Below are 20073 nucleotides of genomic sequence, written 5' to 3' on the forward strand. Positions count from 1 at the left end.
AATTCTTTAAGGAATAGGTTTCAAGTTTTATAACATGCTTTATTTCTAATAAGCTCTATTTTGCTAGCATTTACCAATATCAGCAATCGCACAAGAAAGTTGATGTGCTCTCTGAGTTTTATGGTGTGTTTTCCCATTTTTAATACACTCCAGGCTATTTCTCAGATATTATAATCTAAGCTCCTAAAATGCCTCAAAGTACAAAATCTTTGTAGCCATAGAGGGCCACTACCAAAACAGCACTGATAGTTCAATATTTGCACATGTTCAGAAGCAATTCTTCCACGGAAATCCTAGATCACCCAACTTCCTGTATCTTCCCTTCTTACACAAATTGACCTTTCCCTTCTAAGTCTTATTAACATTATCTGCTGTTGAGTTATTATGAACATTAAAAATTCCTTCTCTCCAAGAACAGAATAAACAATTTCAACAAGGATACATTTGCTTTCTCATGTTTACCTTGTAGTAGCTCCTCAGGCGGAGAAACTCCCAGCAAATAATGAAAAAATAAAGCAGCACAACGAAGATAAGGCATGATGCCTTTCTTAACACAATCCCACACAAGACAGCCTGGAACATCCTGACTAAAGCAACTGTAATACAAACGAGAAATACCTGCAGTAGTTCACAGTGCACATCTTTAGAGTAGCTTCACACTTTGGCTAGAACTGGTACAATGTTAGCTATGTACAGAACAACATTGCTGTACCCCAAATTCTGTGAAACTGTCACCAGAACCTATTTTTAAACTTCCCTTTTACATAAAGAATGAACACTGAGCTTATGCAGAACACATTAATTGAAATAATTTGAATGTTTAACATTTTTCAAAATTATAAACCTGCCCAACTTCAGACAACTCTGATTTAAACTGCGCAATACAGCATTACGTAATACACATAAAGTAACTAGTATTTATCTGCAGGTTTTTTTATTACAGAAAATCAGCAATTCTTGGAATTAATAACAGTATTTTTCCATGCATTCAGAGCTCCAAATGCAATCCAAAAGGGATAAGGAAAAAAAAAAAATTAAGTAATCATCACACGCAGCAAAAATAGCAGTTAAAAATAATGTGCCTCACATTTCATTATGTTAAAAAAAAAACTACAACATCATTCTTGTTATTTTAAGCTATCCTAATCCTATTTCTGAAAAAAAAAAAAAAAAAATACTGGAGTGATAATTTTCTCAGAAAAAAATTTAACCACAGCTAACTACAGATTTACGAGAGCAGGATGATGACAAGCATTGCCTAGGAGCTGCTGAGAAACAACAAGTAAAGCTACATCATAGACCATTTCAGGATTACTATTTTAAGTGTTAAAGCACAGTGGGATCAGGAGGTACTGCAAATACAGAAATAAAAATGCTAAGTTTCAGCCTAAATTCTGGCATTTAATTCTGCATTTGAACATTCCAAAATACACAGCAACTATGATTCTAACACATGCATTGAAAAAAAATTACTCCTATTATTTAAACACAAAACTTTTAATGTTCAGAAATTTAGACTTCAGACTTTCAGACATGGCAGCATTTTCAACCCTTGGAAAAAAAACATTTGCAACTAGATTTGGTGAAGAGAAATCACAGCAGGATTTGTGGAGGCTACAACCACATTTTCTATCTTCTTTTTCATACAGATACTGAAGCACTTAAGAGTTTCACTATACAGAGGATAATAGCCAATGAAAAAGTCCAAGAGGGTACTAATGCTCAAACAAATAGCTGTAATTAGCTTTACAGTTTTCACCTCTTCTTTTGTATTAGAAATGTATGTAGTAGAAAAAGCATAACTAAAAAATTCAAAGTAGTCTTACATTTCTTTACCTTGCAGTTTGTGTTTACATTTCCCTCCAGGATAAACATAAGTAACCTCTCATCCTTAGTTTAAGAATTTGCCCCGTTACCTACAAGTAGCAGGTGTTTTAATGATACCTGTTCCTTTTTCTAGTTCTCTTCTTTCTAAGTTTCAGGAATATTGAGAGCAAAGCACAAGGCATTGTGCTAAAATCCCCATATAAAATGTTTGGGCTTTTTTCCCCTCCTCATTTTCTTTGTTGTTCAGGTCACTCTCTGAGTATTACTATGTTTCTAGGAAGACACAGTACTGTAACTTAACTGTTACTTACCCACTGGTGTACTGACAAACTTCTCTACAGAAAGCCTGCGCAGAGCATGCCTCCTCACTGTTGTCATATGACCGAGCAGTAGAGGATTCTGGACACAAAACATAAATCCTAATGTAAATGCACTTAATTTGTGACATTTTAAGTAAATTGAACTTTTTTTCCCACTTTATTTTGCTTCTTTTCTATTTCTTATTTTTAATCTAATCAATGTCCTCCTAAAACTGCATGCTACAATAGGTAATGATTACTGTCTCATTGCTCACTTGGTGTAAAAACCGCTTTGATCACGTTAACTTTACAAGTTATTGTTCTGTATGGATTAAGTTACAGGATTTTTTACTTCTTGTTTTCCTTCTGTCATGCTCAAGAAAACAGGAAGTAGCCAGAACACCTGTAGGTTACTGATGTTTTTCAACAGTAGTGTGAAATACCAGGTGTATAATCAATGAGCATACAGATTTTATAGTTATGAAATATACCAGGGAGTTTGACACTGCAGTTATTATACCACAACAGAATAGATAGAATGCTTACCCATCCCCTAGGCTCGCTATGAAACTCCTGAGGAGAGGATCTCCAGAAGAGATCCTTCCCCACTGGCAGTCAGCTCTTAAATGGGTCTAGGAGAGGTGCAGCCAGGCTCCACCCCTTCTGGCAGCACAGGTGAATTGCTTTCACCTGTGCTCCCATGGCTGACTCATTGCTCGCCTCAAGTGATCAATCAGAGGTTCAGGCCATGATTCAGCAGTTCACATACATTGGGAAAAGTAAAAATTACTCCTAAGCAGTTTATAGGATTCCATATCTTGGCTATTTAATAGTTTGATGGGTAAAGGAAAGTGTATTGCCAAAATCCATACTAATTCTCACTGTACTGCTCAGAGTGCTGCTGTTGGGCAGTGCTCTGCTTTTCCTGCAAGAAGTGAAGAACGTATGATGTTCCAACACTGGAATGATGAACTTGATCAGTAACTACCTCACTTTCTTACGCAACACACACAAATGATAAAATAAATGATCTGAAAAAGACATAGTGCTACCTTTCTGTTTGTTTCAAAGCAAACAACATTTATTTCTACCTAGCACTGAAAGCCATTTATTAAAAGAAAGTTCCTATCTGGAAGATGTTAATCACTACCAGCAAAACGTTTAACCACTATTGTTGAGAAATTCTGTGAAATGCTGAAATGAAAAATACATCCCTACCTGTTGTTGAAGAGATAACAATTTGTGTCATGTGTGCTAGTGTTGTCAGATGGAAGAGGTAGAGATGGTTATAGGCTGAACTAATTGATGAAGGTTGCAAGTCTACAGCATCCTCCCAGTATAAAGACGGAAATGATAACACAACTCCCACCTACGAGGGAAATGAAGCAGTGAATATTAAAGTAACAAAAATTTATTCATTAAATGGGTAATATAAAATACTTATATTATCACTTTACAGTTATATTTCATTCCTGTAGTCAATTTGGCATCATTTATCTTGCTGATTTTAATTCACACTATATGAAGCAAAAAAATCATTGAAAAGAAGTTGTCCCGCTAGCACATAGATACAGTTTCACTGTACTTGCCAAGAAAGCTTGTCTGCTTCCTAGAAAGCTTAGTTTCTGATCCATGTAAAAAAACAGAACATAGAAGAAGTGTGAGAAAGGAAACCAAGCATTAGTTAGAAAGATAATGAGGGCAAAGTAGTTTATGTTTTAAGCTAGAAAAAACTACATAAGTTGCTCTGAATATAATGCCTTATTTATTTCCATGGAAACTACAACTGAGGAAAAAAAAGCACAATAACACCACAGATAGAACAAATTCTCAGCTACAAAACACTTTTTCAACGCAGTCATCACCATCAGCTATGCACTTTCATCAGTTATGAACCAGCGTGCGCCCACATCCACTGGTTTGTCTCCATAAACATTCACTAAGCATCAATGAAGGTCAGCAGGTGCACTTTTTTCTGTGTGAATTAAAATTCCACACCTTTGCTTCATACACAATTCCATGTCAGATGCCATTTTGTCACATTGCCCCTCTGCTGTCATCTGCTGCATGGTAACAAAATGTAATAGAATACTGGCAAAATGGTTCAGTCTCTATTGTCATACCACCATCTGCCTCTGATGTCACTGGTCATCATAATAAAATAGGAGGCACTACTTTCAGAGTGGTCCTCGTTTAATATTTTTATTATGAAAGAAAGATGCTGAGAAATAGTATAAAGATGATGATGAGAATGAACATGAACAAATGAGAAGGTACGAGGCCTATTTGGACAAAAGGAAAAGGATCACAGTCTGAGAAAGGGTGAATTACTCATGCTTTTTTTCAGGTTTTGATAGTGATACAGGTAGTAAGAAGATGGCTGTGATTACAAATGTGAAATTCAAAACAGAGTGAGATTGCAAAGACAAAAATTAGAAACAGCAGAACTAAGAGTAAACACTTTTATGTCACAGAAGTATATAATAATTTGCTCGTATGCAGCTCTCACACAATCATTTAATTCATGCAAGTGAAGAGATAATGCAGGGTAAAATCACAAATATCTAGGTTCTAAAACAAACAAACAAAAACAAAACAAAACATTATTACATGAATGAACCTCCTTACCAAAATGTGGAACATATCTACTTCTAAGAGGGATGGAGTGTCTTCTGTTTTAAAGTTTGGTAGAAGAACTGCAAAATAAAGATATTAATTAAGGATCTCACCATCAACACTAGATGCCTTGCAATCTAGGAGAATCCAAAAGCCTATACACATAAGCATCCTGCTCAGTGGAAAGCTACTTAAACAGTATTCACAAAGGTCACCCCTTTCAGCATATTGGCAAGAAATATGAAAAATAGGTCTGAGACTCAGGTATCTTAAACTAGGATGCAAGTAGCCTTTCAAAAATACTAAACAGATTAAGTCTAACAATTGAGAAATATCTCATTTGTGGCTTTATCTGCCTGTTTAGTCCTTAGAATTTGAGTAATTCTGAGCACTGCCATCTGTAAACAGTAATGATCTGAGTAGCTCCAAGGCCTAGGTAAACTGCATTCGAGGATTTTTTGGAACTTCAAATGATACAGGGCTTGTTCAACAGAACTACTGATTAGTTTAGGTCAAGCAAAACTTTGTGATGTAAGGAAACAGAGAAACTGAAGTTAGCACTGTTTTCAGTATCTATCTTTTCTTTCTATGTTGTTTTAACTTCTGCAATACAAAAGAAATACAATACCTCCTAGAAGACGAACCAGATGTTTCTGAATCAGGACCTGTGGTGATGTTGTTCTCTGAGCAGCTGCAAACTGCACTAATGCTTTAAGGCCACTGTGCTAGAGCACAAGAGAAAATGGTCGGACAAGAAAATGATACTAGCAAAATAAATCAGTGAGAACCTACCCCTACAAACAGAAAATGTAGTGAATTAAATATGAACTTCCATGTAACGCTGAATCATTTTCCAGAATATTTTTATGTTACCAGTCTGAACCGCATTTTCAGAAATAATCCTCAACAGAGAAATGTATCACATATCTACTTGCCCATACCTGTCTATTTTGTAGAGATCCAAATAAAGGCTTCCCCTCTGTTTCCAAGAGGTTTTCTTAAAATTAAACACAGAAAAAAATTACATTACTTTGTTCTACAGGAACATAACATTTCTCTTTGAGTTACACATATAAATAACAGTCAAGTGTAAAAACATTTCTTAGCGTATATCCTTCTTAAAAGACAGCATAATTTGATGAGCAATTGCTCATCAATTGCTTAGAATTCTCTTGAAAAAATCCAGCGTAACTGGTACCAAAGGATTCTTACGTAAAAAGTTGTAACAGGGTTTTTTCTTTTTATTTTTTAAACTCTTCAGATCTTTCTAAGATTTAAAGGAACACTACTTAATTTGAATGATAATAGGAAATTCTATGGATTTAGTTGTACTTTCAGTTATTCTTACACAATGCTCACAAACATCAAGATATGTATGCAGGGATGCTGTACAGCTATCTTGTCCTCAAATTCACACTACTTCATTTGATTGTAGTTTAATAAAAATCTTGTAAAAACAGATTTCCCAAATTAGAACACAATTCACCTTCCCTCCCCAAGCACACTGGTTCTGGAGAGATAATAAAGAGAAAATAATCCAATAAAAACAAGCAGCAAAATGAACTTAACTGAGTAAAAAGGCATCTAAACGAATGCTACTATGTTTTAGTACCTCAGAGATGAACTAGTAAATTTCAGGATCTTACCAAATATATATATATATATATTTTTTTTTTTTTTTAAATAAATGTTTTAACTTAGCACTTCTATACATCAGTTTAATATGCAACATGTAGAGTTGCTATAAAATTACAGTAGACTACACTTGTACTTCAACAGCTTTGTCAGAAAGAAAACTGGCATACTTAACAAATCACTCTTATGGATATGTAGAGTTACATTTTCAATTCCTGGAACACACAGTTAAAGACTTAACTCTTGACTCTCTCCCTGCCTGAAAGCCACTACAGATTTAGTTACAGTTCCATGTCTATACTGCCATCTTTGTGCATACAGCAGACAAATGAAGCAACACTGACCACTAAGCAGGTATACTTGCCCTTTCTGGCTAATGTTTTTAGGCTAATAAGTGATTTTGCCTTCAAAAAGTAGATTCACGTGGTATTAAAAAAAAAACTCTGACATGTTTTTAGCAACTTCAGATTACAGAAAACTACATTTGTTCTACAAATTGTGCAAGAATTTTTCAAGAATGAAGACAAACAGAAATAATGAGTTCTATCATGTAGATCATTCGAGAATGATTAAAGATTCTGAAGTATTTGAAAAGTGTTGAGTAAAATCTGAGAAAGGAACTTCTGTTTCATAGTAATTAGATATTTGGCTACACAGAAGATGCATGGCACTTTAATCATCTTCAGCAGCTTTGCAATAGTCGAAGATGCTTAATGTTACAGTTATAATACAGCTCTTAAAGATTAAACTCACCAGTGTTAGCATTACATATGTAAATAGTATATTATACAGTACCATCTAACAAAAACATTCTATTCTTTATACCAGATTAAAGATCATGTGTTACATGTAATAAGAATTATTAACCTATATTTTTCTTATGTAGAACTATCTTTATTGTATATACATCCAGATTGTATACATTTTTACAAATCAAACAGCCTTTAGAGTTTTGAGCCATAAAAAGAAGCAAACCCAAATTATGCTTTACCTATACTCTGGATCGTAAAAGCACATGTGCTCCAGGTCATCATAGGAATTCGATAATCAGCTTCATTTGGAGCAACTTTTAGTCCAACTCTATAAATGGTGGTTGCAAACAGAATAAGCATCTCCTTGATACTGCTTGAGTATTTGGCCCTGCAAGAGTAAACCAAGATAACTTAAACGTGTACTATTAATAGTGCTTGTTATTTATGTCAATCGTTTGCTAACAAAGTCAAGATTATTTATGAAATAACTCTTAAATACAAAGAACCTTTCTAAAGAGGGGGAAAAAAAAAATGACTAGTTTTCAGTACTACTTTCTTCATGCCTTGGCGAGGAAAAAATAGCAGAAGCAGCAAAAAAGAACTTTCCTGCACTATAGCAGTGCAAGGAACGCATTTGATTCTCACTAATTTCTGTTTTCCAAGTACTCAAATTTCATTTTGGACCTCTTATTTTTTCTCTTTTTTTATTGCAAATAATAAGAGCCATGATAAAATAGCAGTAAAATGGAAAAATAGATAGGGTAAAATAGAAAGAATAAGAGCTACTAGGCTGGAGCCAACCTGGGAGAAAGAAGAAATACAATTCCATCCAACCTGGCCTTGAGCATATCCAGGGATGGGCCATTCACAGCTTTTCTGGGCAACCTGTTCAAGCACCTTAATGCCCTCCGAGTAAAAAAACTCTAACATTAACCTAAATCTCACCTCTTACAGTTTAAAACTTTTCCCTCTTGTCCTATCATTATCAGAATGATAAACTCAGCCTTCCTCCTGCTTATGATCTTGATTTAACCTTCTGATGACATTTTTTTTTTTTTTACAACAGCAGATGTATAAGTATTTTGCATAACAACGATGTCAGGCAGAAGTAACAGTAGTAGAGTACTTGATTTAAGAGTAGCATTGTTTTAAAAGAAGATAGCTAAGTACATTTCAGAAGCCCCTATCTGCTTTGTTTTGATGGGAGAGAGCTTTTTCCCACTGCAACAAAAGTAGACAAGACAGCTCTGAGTAATCTGTATTAAATTATTTTATCTAAAACAACTGAAAGCTAACCCTGAAACACACATATAGCAGGAAAATTAAAGCAAACAGACATTAAGTGACTTGCCTAGAAGCACAGAAAGTAGCCCAAACGACTGGAATTCTGAAATAGAAAACTCAGTTTTGCACTAATAAAGTAAACACTGCCAGGCTAGGTTTGATCAAGAGGTTCATCTAGGTCTGTATAGAGCTGATATTCAATGAATACTTAGAGAAGCATACAAGTAAGCCTGTATTGAGACTGAAAAAGTTAATGTCTTCGTTCAATATAAATCCTGAAGTTTTTTAGATTATTTCATGGATAATTAATATAGCCAAAAAAGCACTTACGAGGACTGAACTCCAAAACTAAGGATAGAATGGAATTCCAAAGCAGAGTTCCCCAATCCCTTGTTGACAAAAGCTGGAACATTTTGTTGATCTCCTTCCAGAAGAAATCAGATCCAAAGTAAAACACAAAGAAGTCATCATTTTTACAGTAAGTCTAACAGAAGATCTCCTTTTTAACTGGTCTGAAAGTAATTGTAAACAGCCCTCACCAGCCAAGATACTCTACTGATACTCATAACATTTCTATTTAAAAATATGTGAGGATTAAAGTGCTTTGTTACTACTCTTTCTTTGTTTTGAAATAGAAGAAAAGAAAAATACAGCAAAGCAGATGAAAACTTTCCTGCATCATAGGAGTGCAAGGAATATATTGATTCTCTGTAACATATGTTCCCTAAACATTTCATTCTAACCTCCTGAATTTAATTTTTCTTCATTACAAACTCTTCAAGCAAAAACTTAACTTTGACTGTTAACAAGCATCCACCCTCCCCAAGTTATGGAATTTTCTTGTACAGGGAAGGCAGAAATGGCAACAGACCAGAAAACTGGTGAGAACACCCCAAAATAAAGCTATCAAGCTCCAAAAGACCTATGACTTCAACTTTATTTTACCCTGTCTTGATTGAGAGCAAAATTGCCCTAAATTTTAACTTTTCTTTTGACTTTACGTAAAACACGTGCATCATACTTAAAACTGGTGTATTAGATATCCCACAAACAAGCTCCAAAATGAAGATAACAAACCTTTCGCATTTTTCACATTGTAGCCTGATATTCTGACTATGATGGTTTCCAGCCACCTGGCCAGGGAGAGAATTTGAGCTACTGCCTCTGCATCCTCACTGAGAAAAAAAATTGAAAGCAGTTGTTACTTTAACACTGAAATAAACCTTATAAAGTCTTTAAAAATAAAAGACATACAAATAAAAATGCATTAACTCAGTAGTTGCATACTTTTGCAGGCAAAGTAGTGAGCAAACACTATATAAAAAAAAAAAAGCAGCAGCATTGGCCCAAGTACTAGACCTAAATATTTTCTTGTGTGGCATATACTCCAAAATTAGCCTAGAAATGCTCTCAAAAATGATTTTGGCTACCAAAAGCAGCATATTTGAGAGAGTGGTCAGTAAGGAGATAAACAGCCATTTACACAGACTAAGAAGCTCAGCCCAAGATTACCCTCCCAGAATTCGAAAAGTCAATCCACCCCAGAAATTATTCTTAAAAAAGGCTATGCAGTCTACCTGTTTATTTTTTGAGCCTGCAATGGAACAATGGGAATCACAGTATTGCACAAAGATTTGCAAAGTGGACAAAGATACTCTCCATTCTCTAAGTCAAATATCTGTTCAACGTGCAGGCGTTGTCGGAAGTTCAGCTGCATGGCTTCAAAGTACCTGCAACATTGAAAAGAGAATTACTGGAAAACAGAACTGGCTCAAATGTGACCTGAAAACAAAATTTCACATAATTAAGACTTATTATCTATTAATTCTTTTCCTAATACCTTTCCTTTGATAACTATTTTGTGTGCTTGGACATGAAAATAAAATTGAACCTTTGATCGCTTATATGAACTCAGGCAAAAATGCATTGTATGCCACTCAGTCAAAATAATGGCAGCTCTTCCTTGCTTTTAAGATCCTCTTAGATTTATTTTAATGACATTTTCATATACAAACAGTTCTTATATTCTCTCCTTTCTCCCATCTTCTAAACATTTAAACACAGTATCTAACATCTCTCATAAGAAACTCATTCAAAATATTGAAATAGGATTTGTACATAGTTATATTTAATTTTAGGAAAACCTATTTAAGATTTAATAAAAAAATCTATAGCCTTTGCTTCAAAGAAAGAAAGAGTAATTTGTACTACAACATCATATGACATTTTAAACTCAAAAGTAAACGGAATAACTATAGTAAATACTAAAAGTAAAAGGAATAACTATAACATTTTTACAGGTTTTCTTACATAAATTTGATCCCTTAGTGAATGCAGTAAGTCTTCAGATTTCATTAATGTCACAGTGGCAACGACATTACTAGGAACAAAACAACCCAACACTGAAATCTGCTTGTCTGAATACAGGCAAGTAAATTCAGTATGAACACTCAGGCCAGACATGTAGGATCTATGAGACATATGAAATTATCTAACTTCCACACTAAGGTAATAGCTAGTTATTGGTTTTTTGCTTATAAGTAAAAGAAAAAAGTATAATTTATCTAATAAGAAAAAGGCTGTATGCAGGGGTGATTGACAGGTCCTAATGATTACAGAGTATTTATGAAAGCAATCTGTTACAATCAAGAAAAACATACATCTGCTCTCCCAAATTTAAACTGTTACTGCAATAAATGCCTCCTCCTCATATATATCAACTACAAAGGTTCTTTTGAACCTGTACTGTTTTAGAGTATTGTGCAGTATCTTTAGGCTGCATAGATACTCTAGAAAGGTGGCAGGGAAAATTTGGACGAATATTAGTAAGTTAGAATGTCTGTTACATAATAAGTAAAAGACTATACTCAAACCTTCTGTGCCATCCTGTATGAGAAGAGCCTGTTGTCCATTCTAATCTCATTTACCCACACAGCAAGTCATCTTTTCTTAAAAAGAGCAAGGGAATTGAGCTCCAGTGTTGTACTACTTAGATCTACGTAGATGTGGATCGATCTGCCAAGAGCAGATGTATTATACTCAAGGAACATATTTCTGTATCATTTTAAGTGTGTGCTCCTATCTTTCTTGTTGCATTTCTTTTTTTTTTTTAAATAAAAATATAAATATAGAGAAATAAGTGATGAACACCAGAAGTTTAGTCAGGCTTCTTAAAGTAAAATGGCATAGTGCAATCATCAAGAAAATATTTACATTATTTGACAACATAAAATAACTTGTATTTGCATGACCCAACTCTGTTGATAACACCTTGGTGGGACTGAAGTTCTAGTATTATTTCACAGTATCTACCTTGTTTGGAGTTACTGACCCTATATGGACTCAAAACACAGAGAATGTTAGCTTCAATTCCTGTGATCTACACATAAAGCTACAGGAAAACACGATGACTATAAACTGGAAAATGAGGAACCTGGTCTACTAATATTTCAGATTGTGTTCTAATCCAACACCTTTGGTGTAAATCCCTGGCTCCCTCAAACAATAGAAATAAAAAAAATATTATGCTTTTTAATCAATATACCAATTCTTCTGTCCTACTTTTTATTAAGTTTGTTAAACATGACAGGGGGTAAACTGTATTCATAGATTAAACTATTTGTATTCTAGTTTAAATGCCAGCTTTTCTCCTGGGTTCACTGGGATTAAGCAGCTTCGACTTCTAAGCACTGAGGAGATAACAGACTTCATATGTTTAAGGACTGTTGCAGAATACCCATCTAGAAGACTCCTACCAGTTCTCATTGAGCTGAGGAAAAATAAGATCGACTAGATAAAATTCCTTATTCTTGACTATTTTTACCCCACTGGTTTTATTTAACCTCCTCAGATTCTTCTCTAGGTCATAAAAGGCAACCAAAACCTTTTGATGATGCATTTTCTTATGAGTTGAAAAATTCTTTTGCCCTATTTCATTTTTAGATGAGTAAATAGTTTTCAATTCAATATCCACTTACTATACTGCATTTTCAATATGCATTTAGATTTTTTCAGAAAATAGGTAAATTAACATGAAAAACTGCCATGATATATCCTTACTTCTGCCAACAGGCTGCATGCATCACATGGCCACAGCTTCCTGTGTGGGTTCCACATGGCAAGTCAGGATGCATGAACAGAGGATCTACTGTATCTGTAGAAAAACAGAGCAGAAACAAAAACATTTAAAAACAGCAACAATTTTTAATCAATATGAACAGAAAAGAACATCTGTATATATATAAGACATTAGATTTTCTTCCACAGTTTGTGTAGTCAAATTAAAATGTATTTCATATGCATTTCCAGATCAATATTTTAACAAAATCACAAGTCAGAGTTCACAAACTACAGAAGACTTTCCACAAGCTAGCAAGAAAATCCAAAAGCAACAGTAAACAGGTTAAAAATGGGGTTCATTTGGTTCCAGATGAACATAGCACTTTTCTAGTCCTTAGATAATGCATTTCTTCAACTAACCTACTGTACTTTCAGAAGCCACTAACATAAACAGCATGAGTGAATAACAAAGGGAAGGCTATCTTTTAACAGAATCTGCCTAAGTCTTTATAGCAATATCTTAATAACATACTGATGCCTTTGCACTGCATATGAACTCAAACTGAGATACAATCTTCCTCTTAAACGTAACTAAATGCTGAGCTCAACAACAGCACATCTCTAAATCTAATTTGGTGTGCTTTTATGATTTTGAATCAATACACCTCAATTTGACATACCTAAAAAAACACAACTGAACATGAAAAGCACACTTCCTGAACATGAAAGAACCCTCATGATTACCATATTGGCACTCTGAAAATGTATTTTTCCTATGTTGTGAAAGTTTGCTGGTGTACTTGAACAACAACAACAAAAAAAGTTAACATTCTTGTTTTCTTTCTCCTCTGAAGTAAGCACTCCCACCAAATCTTTAAGTTCATTTGAACTTCTTGTGAGCATTTTCTTATTTGCACTTTATTTATACACTTCTCATTTTTAAATGTTAAAGCACAGACTTTAGAGCAGTTTAACATTTTTCACTTGTTTTTTTTTTTTTAATAAAGTGGGTCATTAGCTATCTGAATGCAGAGTTTAATTCAGTTCAAAGGACATAGTGCTAGGAACAGAATTGTTTGCACTCTGAAAGAAGAAAACTGCATACCCCCTGAGAGTTCAAGAATTCTGCTCCTATTCTGAGTTAAGGCAGTTGATTTCTGGACACAAGCAGATAATACCATAGCAGCACTTTCCAGCTTTACTTCTTGCTCCTCCTGACAAAGAATACAGGTCAGAACTTCTTTCTCAGCAATGGATGGACCTCGTTTGGGACCCAAAGCAATTCTGGAGTAATCGATTGCTGAAGATATGCTGAAATAACACAGGTAACAGATAAGAAGAATGTTTTTTTTCCCTGAAGAAACAGACTTCAAAGCATACTGCCAACATCACGCGTTTTATACATAAGTGCTTTACAAAACCAAACAATGGCAAAACAATGAAGAAACATGAATCCTCATTAAAATCTAGTATTTTTTAAAACAAAAAATGGAAGCCAATTAACACTGGGTAACAGAAAAAAAATCAGTTCAGACAGCAGGTCATTCAGGCAAATGCATGCAATACAAACTGAATTAAATCTATTGTAATCTTACAAATACAGTGAAATTGTATCTCGCATTCTTGGAAAAAAAAAAAACAATCATCAACACATATATTAGATCTCTCTACTTTTCCAAATGAGTTTAAGACAACTCATAATTTTTGGTGTAAGTGCAGTGTATTGTTGAAGCATCTCTAGAACAAGAGCAATGCATACATCCAGAACTATGTTGTTGCTAAAACTGCTAAAAAATAGCTACTCTTCAAACTATTCTACTCATAAATGATAAACCATATTCAAACTCACAAAGCTCTGCTTTTTTTTTAAACCAATACCCACCCATATTAAAAGAGTCTGTCTGTTATTAGCTGCATTGCATCATCCTGCCTATCAAAGTATAATTACATTGCAGAAAGTTTATGACATAAACCTAAGACATTTCTGCATTTGGCTATTTCCACATATGTACAGCAGCACTACTCTCATTATCCACCACTCATAACAAGGATCCCTTTGATTGCAAATGCCTTTCACTTCCAGTTATCTATCTGCTAATGCAGTATTTTCTCTACAGCTGACTCATTTAAAAATACAACATTGTAAGAATAGTTATCTAATAAAGAAAAATCAAAGAAATCCAGCACAAGAACTAAAAAGAGTGGGTGATAGTAAACCTGTGATTTATAAAGATGGTCAAAAAAAGTCACATATGATGTTAATACACACTCAAATCAGGATTTACCATAACAGTTAAGAGATTTGTCCAATACAAACAACACTGTGTTTATATATTTGAAGCCTCAACAGAGGGAAAAAGAAAAGCTTATAATGAACCTACTCATCTCAAGCAGTACAAGAGGAAAAAAAATTTTCTGAGTTGTGTATGACCTCAGTGAGGGCAAATGAATTCTATTGTGTTTATTCCAGTATATATAATTACAGAGTAACACAGAATTGAGTTATCTAGTCTGCAAGTTAGCAATTCATTCTCTTGAAGTACCTTTTTCCCTTCTATCAATTTAAACTGAACATCTCCAATATAAAATTAGATTTAAAAAACTAATGAAAAGAAATAACAGCAACTAGAGCTACAAAAAGCGTATTTTTTTCACTGCAACTCAAACATAACACATAGTGGCTTCCACAATCTTTCCAGATATTTTATTTCTCATACAAGGTAGACAGTCATTTCCTGAAGTACAGTGATGCTAGCTAAGTAGCTTTCTAATGATATTCTCCAGATAATTACTTACCATTTGAAAAAATAATTTACTTACAGTTTAATTTATGCTCCTCTACGAAACAAACCCACTGTTCTAGCATCAACAAAGAACCTAGTTTATGTATAATTATTTAACAGAATAAACAAGCATTACAGGTGGGAAATTTGACAAACTCATTTGATGACTCTATTCTCGGGATTTTTTCATGGCAGAATCCCATTCAAGTAATTAACATTTCCCCACCAGAAATCTACATCTGCTTTTTCTTACCTTTCTTCTTCCATAATAGCATCTTCTTTCCCCTGTGCCTCCAACGTGTTTTCATAAAGGAGTTTGTGGGTTTCAATGAAATTCCTCTGCAAAGCAGACATCTGAGCCATTATCTTCTGACGATGCAACCTAGCTGCTTCTGCCTTCCTCTTTCGCTCAGCTTTCTCTTTATCTTGAGTGCTCTGTGTCTTAGAGTAAAAGAAATCACAAGTAACAGAGAACACAAAATGAGTAGATTCATTTGACAATTATATGCATTTATGTATTGACATCAAATTACTTAACTGACATCTCTTCAATTATTTTTATTTAAATACCAACACTGTCTATTCTTAGGAAACTTTAGCAAACACCAAAAGCTGCCTCTCTAGTGTTGTTATTGCCACCATAAATGAAACTTTTAATCATCATCCCTACTGTGAATCCTATATACCCCTTTAAGAAATTTAAGATAATTTTGTCGTGAACGGTCTGCGGAAGACACTGTCAACAGACTGTAACTCTAGTTTTGTGGCAGAATTTTATGCATCTGAGGATTGTACATTCCCCCTGTTCTTCTTTATTGTAGACTGGACAACTATTCCTCTTTCAGTATTTCTTCATCTATCATGTTCTCAAGAACTATAAAGGAAAGGATTTACGTAACTTGAAAATGTAGAATTCAAAAACACAGATAAGATACATGAAACTAAATTCTGATTCAACAACTTTATGCTCATATTTATCATCATATGTATACTTTTCATTCAGGATAACATTACTTTTCAAGAAAAATCAGGAAAAAAAATTACTCTAAGCAGGAGAGCTAATCAACTGGTTTCTTACGGTTTCCTGTATTTTGTTCACTTCCCTTACTAGCTATCACATTACCTTTCTCAAAAAAGAAACACAGCATATGCTAAGTTTAGAGTTATACACACAATGACTGCCCAGGAGTTGTTCAGCAGCAAGTTATTGCCAAACAGAATGTGCCAGATTAAACCAGCCTGTTTTTGTACACTAAGAGTAATTTGATTCCCAGTTTCAGCTGTCTATTGTTAAAAGAAATTTTAGGACTGCAGTAATCTGTAATAGCTCCACTCTGTCACTTCATCAGCTGGATTCAGAAGTTACTTTGAGAGAAGTGGGTAAACACTGATGCACAGAGAAAGCAATCACCTAAGTTGGACAGAGAAGACACTATCGCAAATAAAATAAAAGGTGATCAAATCACAAAGATAAAAGCAAAAACAGACACAAGCAAATTCCCTTCTTTTACTTTCCCTGAATACTCTCACTTAAACTGCAAGCACAACAAAAAACACATAGCCACTGCTAACTCAGTGAGACATGTTTAGTATATTTGTTTTTAATGAATACAAGAACTGAAATCTAAATGCCATCTGTAGGCAGTATTAGAAATTAATACCTGAAATGACTATTTTTGCATAATAAAATTGTGCACCTCCTTCAGAATGCAGTTAAAAACATTAAAGTTTCTATTGAACTTTATTAGCATTATTATTACCTCATCACCTTTTGCAGTTTCTGAGCCCGACGGAGCCACTACTGCTGTCAAACTAGATTTTTCTCTCATTCTTTTCACTGTGTCAAACATCTACAAAGAGAGAGTTACATGTTAAAAACTAATTGCAAATTGGCTGTTGTAGCAATATAAGATCAAACTTCTTGATATTTAGTTTCATTGTTTTCAGATTTTCAAGTGGATGAAATCAACTGCCCTACTCTTCTATTACAAAAACAGCCCAGCAGTTGAAGAATACTACGGAGTAGAAGGGAAAGTAGAATTATACCACGTTTTCCAGTCCTTCCGCAGCACTAATATTTCTAAAGAGCTAAAGCTCTTTTGTCAGAATGACATCTGTATATCAGATGCCAGCTTACCTCCAGGAGGAAAGAGATTGAATAATCCATGGAACGTCTATAGACACTAATACCAATGTGTGGAAGAAAAAGTTTTGCAGCTTATGTCTGATTAGTTAAAAATAAGACATTAATTTATTTATTTTTTTTTTTTTTTACTTCCTCCAGCTGTCTACTCTAAGAAACTTACAATTCAGATACTTTTACATATTGTTAAAAAAGCAAATTATATGTTAAGTATCTTTTTACCTTTGCTCTTAGAATTTTACAAGAATAACTTCAAAAACCTTTCAAACTTGCTGCTGCCAGTATATACCAGGGTAGTCAAATTTCAGTAGCTAAGGATAGCCTTGGAACCTTACTATGGATTCTTCTCTTCGTTTCTACTCCTTTCTGGGAGCACTTGAATTCTGTTTGCCACCTAAACCAAATGCCACCAAGGCCCAAAATTTGATAGCAGAACTCCTGCTAAGCAGAAGCCGCACCCAATTTTTCTACACTGGACAAAGCATCACGGCTCTAGAGGATTTTCCCATCTGTTTGGCTGGGAAAAGACAATGAGATAGATGGAAAAATACCCCAAATGAAATGTACAACACAACCATTATATAAGTCTCACTGATGTCTTCATACAAGCAGTCTCTGAAATGCACTCCCAATTTATAAACCTTTGTTCAATTACAACTAAAGAGGGCTGCTCCAAAAGTAATGCCTCCTCTTTTATAACACTGGCCCACAACATCAGAGGTGGATGTTGGTGGTATGGCAGTAGAGGCTTAATCTTCCTGTCAGTATTGAGTTATGTTTATTACTGTGCAACAGATGACAGCAGAGGGGCAGCCTGACAAAATGGCATCTGACATGGAAGTGCATATATTTGAAATTTAATTCCCTCATGCAGAAAAAATTGCACCTATTGACATTCACTGATGCTTGATGAACATTTATAATGGCAAAACTGCAGATATGAGTACAGTGAGGTGGTGGATGATGCATTTCAGCAGTGGTGACAGCGGGTCACCTCCACTGGTTTAAGGGTAGCTCTTTGCATCTGACGTAGTTTCCATGCAAATAAACAGGAAGCATTACTTTCAGAATGACCTGTGTATTCTGCAACAGAACCATGAGGAACAAAATTTATGCATAAAATACATGTATGGCAAGAAACGTTCCAGCATTTCTCAGCTTCTAAAGAAATTACTGCAACTGCAAACACTACCCTGGTGGGTTTCATATATTTATATATGTAGATACATAAATACATAAAATATAAATAATTTAAATAAATTATATTTTTAAATATAAAAGCTTTTTCCAGTCATACTTATCTCCCCATTGTGTACCTGCAGTATCCAAATGACTGTGTCCTTCTGTGCCTCCAACTGAGGAACTCTTTTTAATTTTTCCAGAAGCATTAATACATTTACAGCATTCAGGGCTGAGCTTCCCATTCCTTTAACAAAGAAAGCAAATGCATTCAGAGAGGAGAAAAAGCCTGTACTTACAGCCATGGATATGCCTTAATATCTTGCTAATTATATAGCACACATTCATGAAAACACAATCTGTATAGCTACACTTCTGTCTTAACTCTACTTATTCATCTAAATGTAGTATAATCTTTCCCAATTGTGGATAAGTAGTTCTACTTCTAAGGGCAGAGAATTAGAGAAAAAAAACAGAAACAGAGCTGCCTTAAGCTACAAAGAGAAAGAATGGATCCCTTGAATTTTATACCAGCTTTGTATGTGCTGTGTATGAGCTAATTTTGCCATTAAAATGGAGTTCTACTAATGTTCTTCTTTGAAGTTGGGCTCCTAAGAACATTTTTGGCTTTAAAAAAACCAAATACACTTTAGAAATGGGAACACTCTCCTCAATTAGATTTCTTTTGCAACACTTTTCATTTACAATTATTTCACATTTTTAGAAGAAAGACAAAAACATTAAAAAGAAGAGAGGAAGATTTCCATAAATTATTTGTTAGTACAGTTTTATTATGAAATAGTGATTACTTTTACATCCCTCATAGAAATGCATAAATTAGGTTAGGGTTTTTCTGATGTTGTTCTTGTTCTCACAAAATCAAGTTACACTAATTTGCTCTACTCTTTCCAAGAAAATTAAACATACTTGTTGCTTTGTGATAAAAATCAAATGTTACTTCTTCTTCTGGAGACTTCTGTAACTGCTGCTTCTCTTCTAATAACCCTAAAGAAAGGAGATGAAGTACCTAAAAAGATAAAAATGGTATTTCTTATTCTAGAGGTCTAGAAAACTAGTATATCAAATAAGAATGCTTAATATAGGGTTCTATGATAGGTTTGTTTTACCATGATAGAACACAGAAATAAGAAAAGGTGCAAAAGTCATACATGAAAGAGTAAATAGTAACGTGCAATATAATTAAGTTTCCTGTATATCTCTTGCACTAAAATTAATAAATTTTGCACACTTTACATTAGTAAAATATGAACCACACAATTTTACTTAGAAACATTTAGTATTTTATTATTTCTCAAATCCAAAGCTTAGCAGGCAAAGTCATTTGTTTAAAGAAAAAAAAAGTGTACTCTAATTGACAGAATGAACTCAGTAAGTCTATAAATTCTGGTCCTGAACTTATGAATACAGAAAAGCATCTCAACAGAGTCAGCATTTTTTTTTTTAAAGCATGAAGTCAACTGTGGTAAAGTAAAATG

At 34.2% G+C, this 20073-nt stretch overlaps 1 protein-coding gene across 1 annotated transcript in view; it reads right to left on the reverse strand.

Annotated features, from left to right (window-relative positions):
- Positions 1–20073, reverse strand: part of UBR1 (ubiquitin protein ligase E3 component n-recognin 1) — a 59337-nt gene that overhangs the window by 8598 nt on the left and 30666 nt on the right. Inside the window, exons 26-41 of the mRNA XM_085224856.1 lie at positions 19505–19604; positions 18715–18824; positions 17016–17105; positions 15509–15696; positions 13578–13783; positions 12473–12566; positions 9991–10143; positions 9491–9588; positions 8744–8837; positions 7369–7517; positions 5684–5739; positions 5371–5467; positions 4755–4822; positions 3345–3495; positions 2139–2226; positions 463–596 (exon numbers count right to left, since the gene is read on the reverse strand). Of these exons, the coding sequence (XP_085080982.1) occupies positions 463–596; positions 2139–2226; positions 3345–3495; positions 4755–4822; positions 5371–5467; positions 5684–5739; positions 7369–7517; positions 8744–8837; positions 9491–9588; positions 9991–10143; positions 12473–12566; positions 13578–13783; positions 15509–15696; positions 17016–17105; positions 18715–18824; positions 19505–19604 (1876 nt within the window). The remainder of the gene's footprint in view (positions 1–462; positions 597–2138; positions 2227–3344; positions 3496–4754; positions 4823–5370; positions 5468–5683; positions 5740–7368; positions 7518–8743; positions 8838–9490; positions 9589–9990; positions 10144–12472; positions 12567–13577; positions 13784–15508; positions 15697–17015; positions 17106–18714; positions 18825–19504; positions 19605–20073) is intronic.

Source organism: Meleagris gallopavo, chromosome 5 (assembly GCF_905368555.1).
Source record: "Meleagris gallopavo chromosome 5, MGAL_WU_HG_1.1, whole genome shotgun sequence".
Classification (NCBI taxonomy): Eukaryota; Metazoa; Chordata; class Aves; order Galliformes; family Phasianidae; genus Meleagris; species Meleagris gallopavo.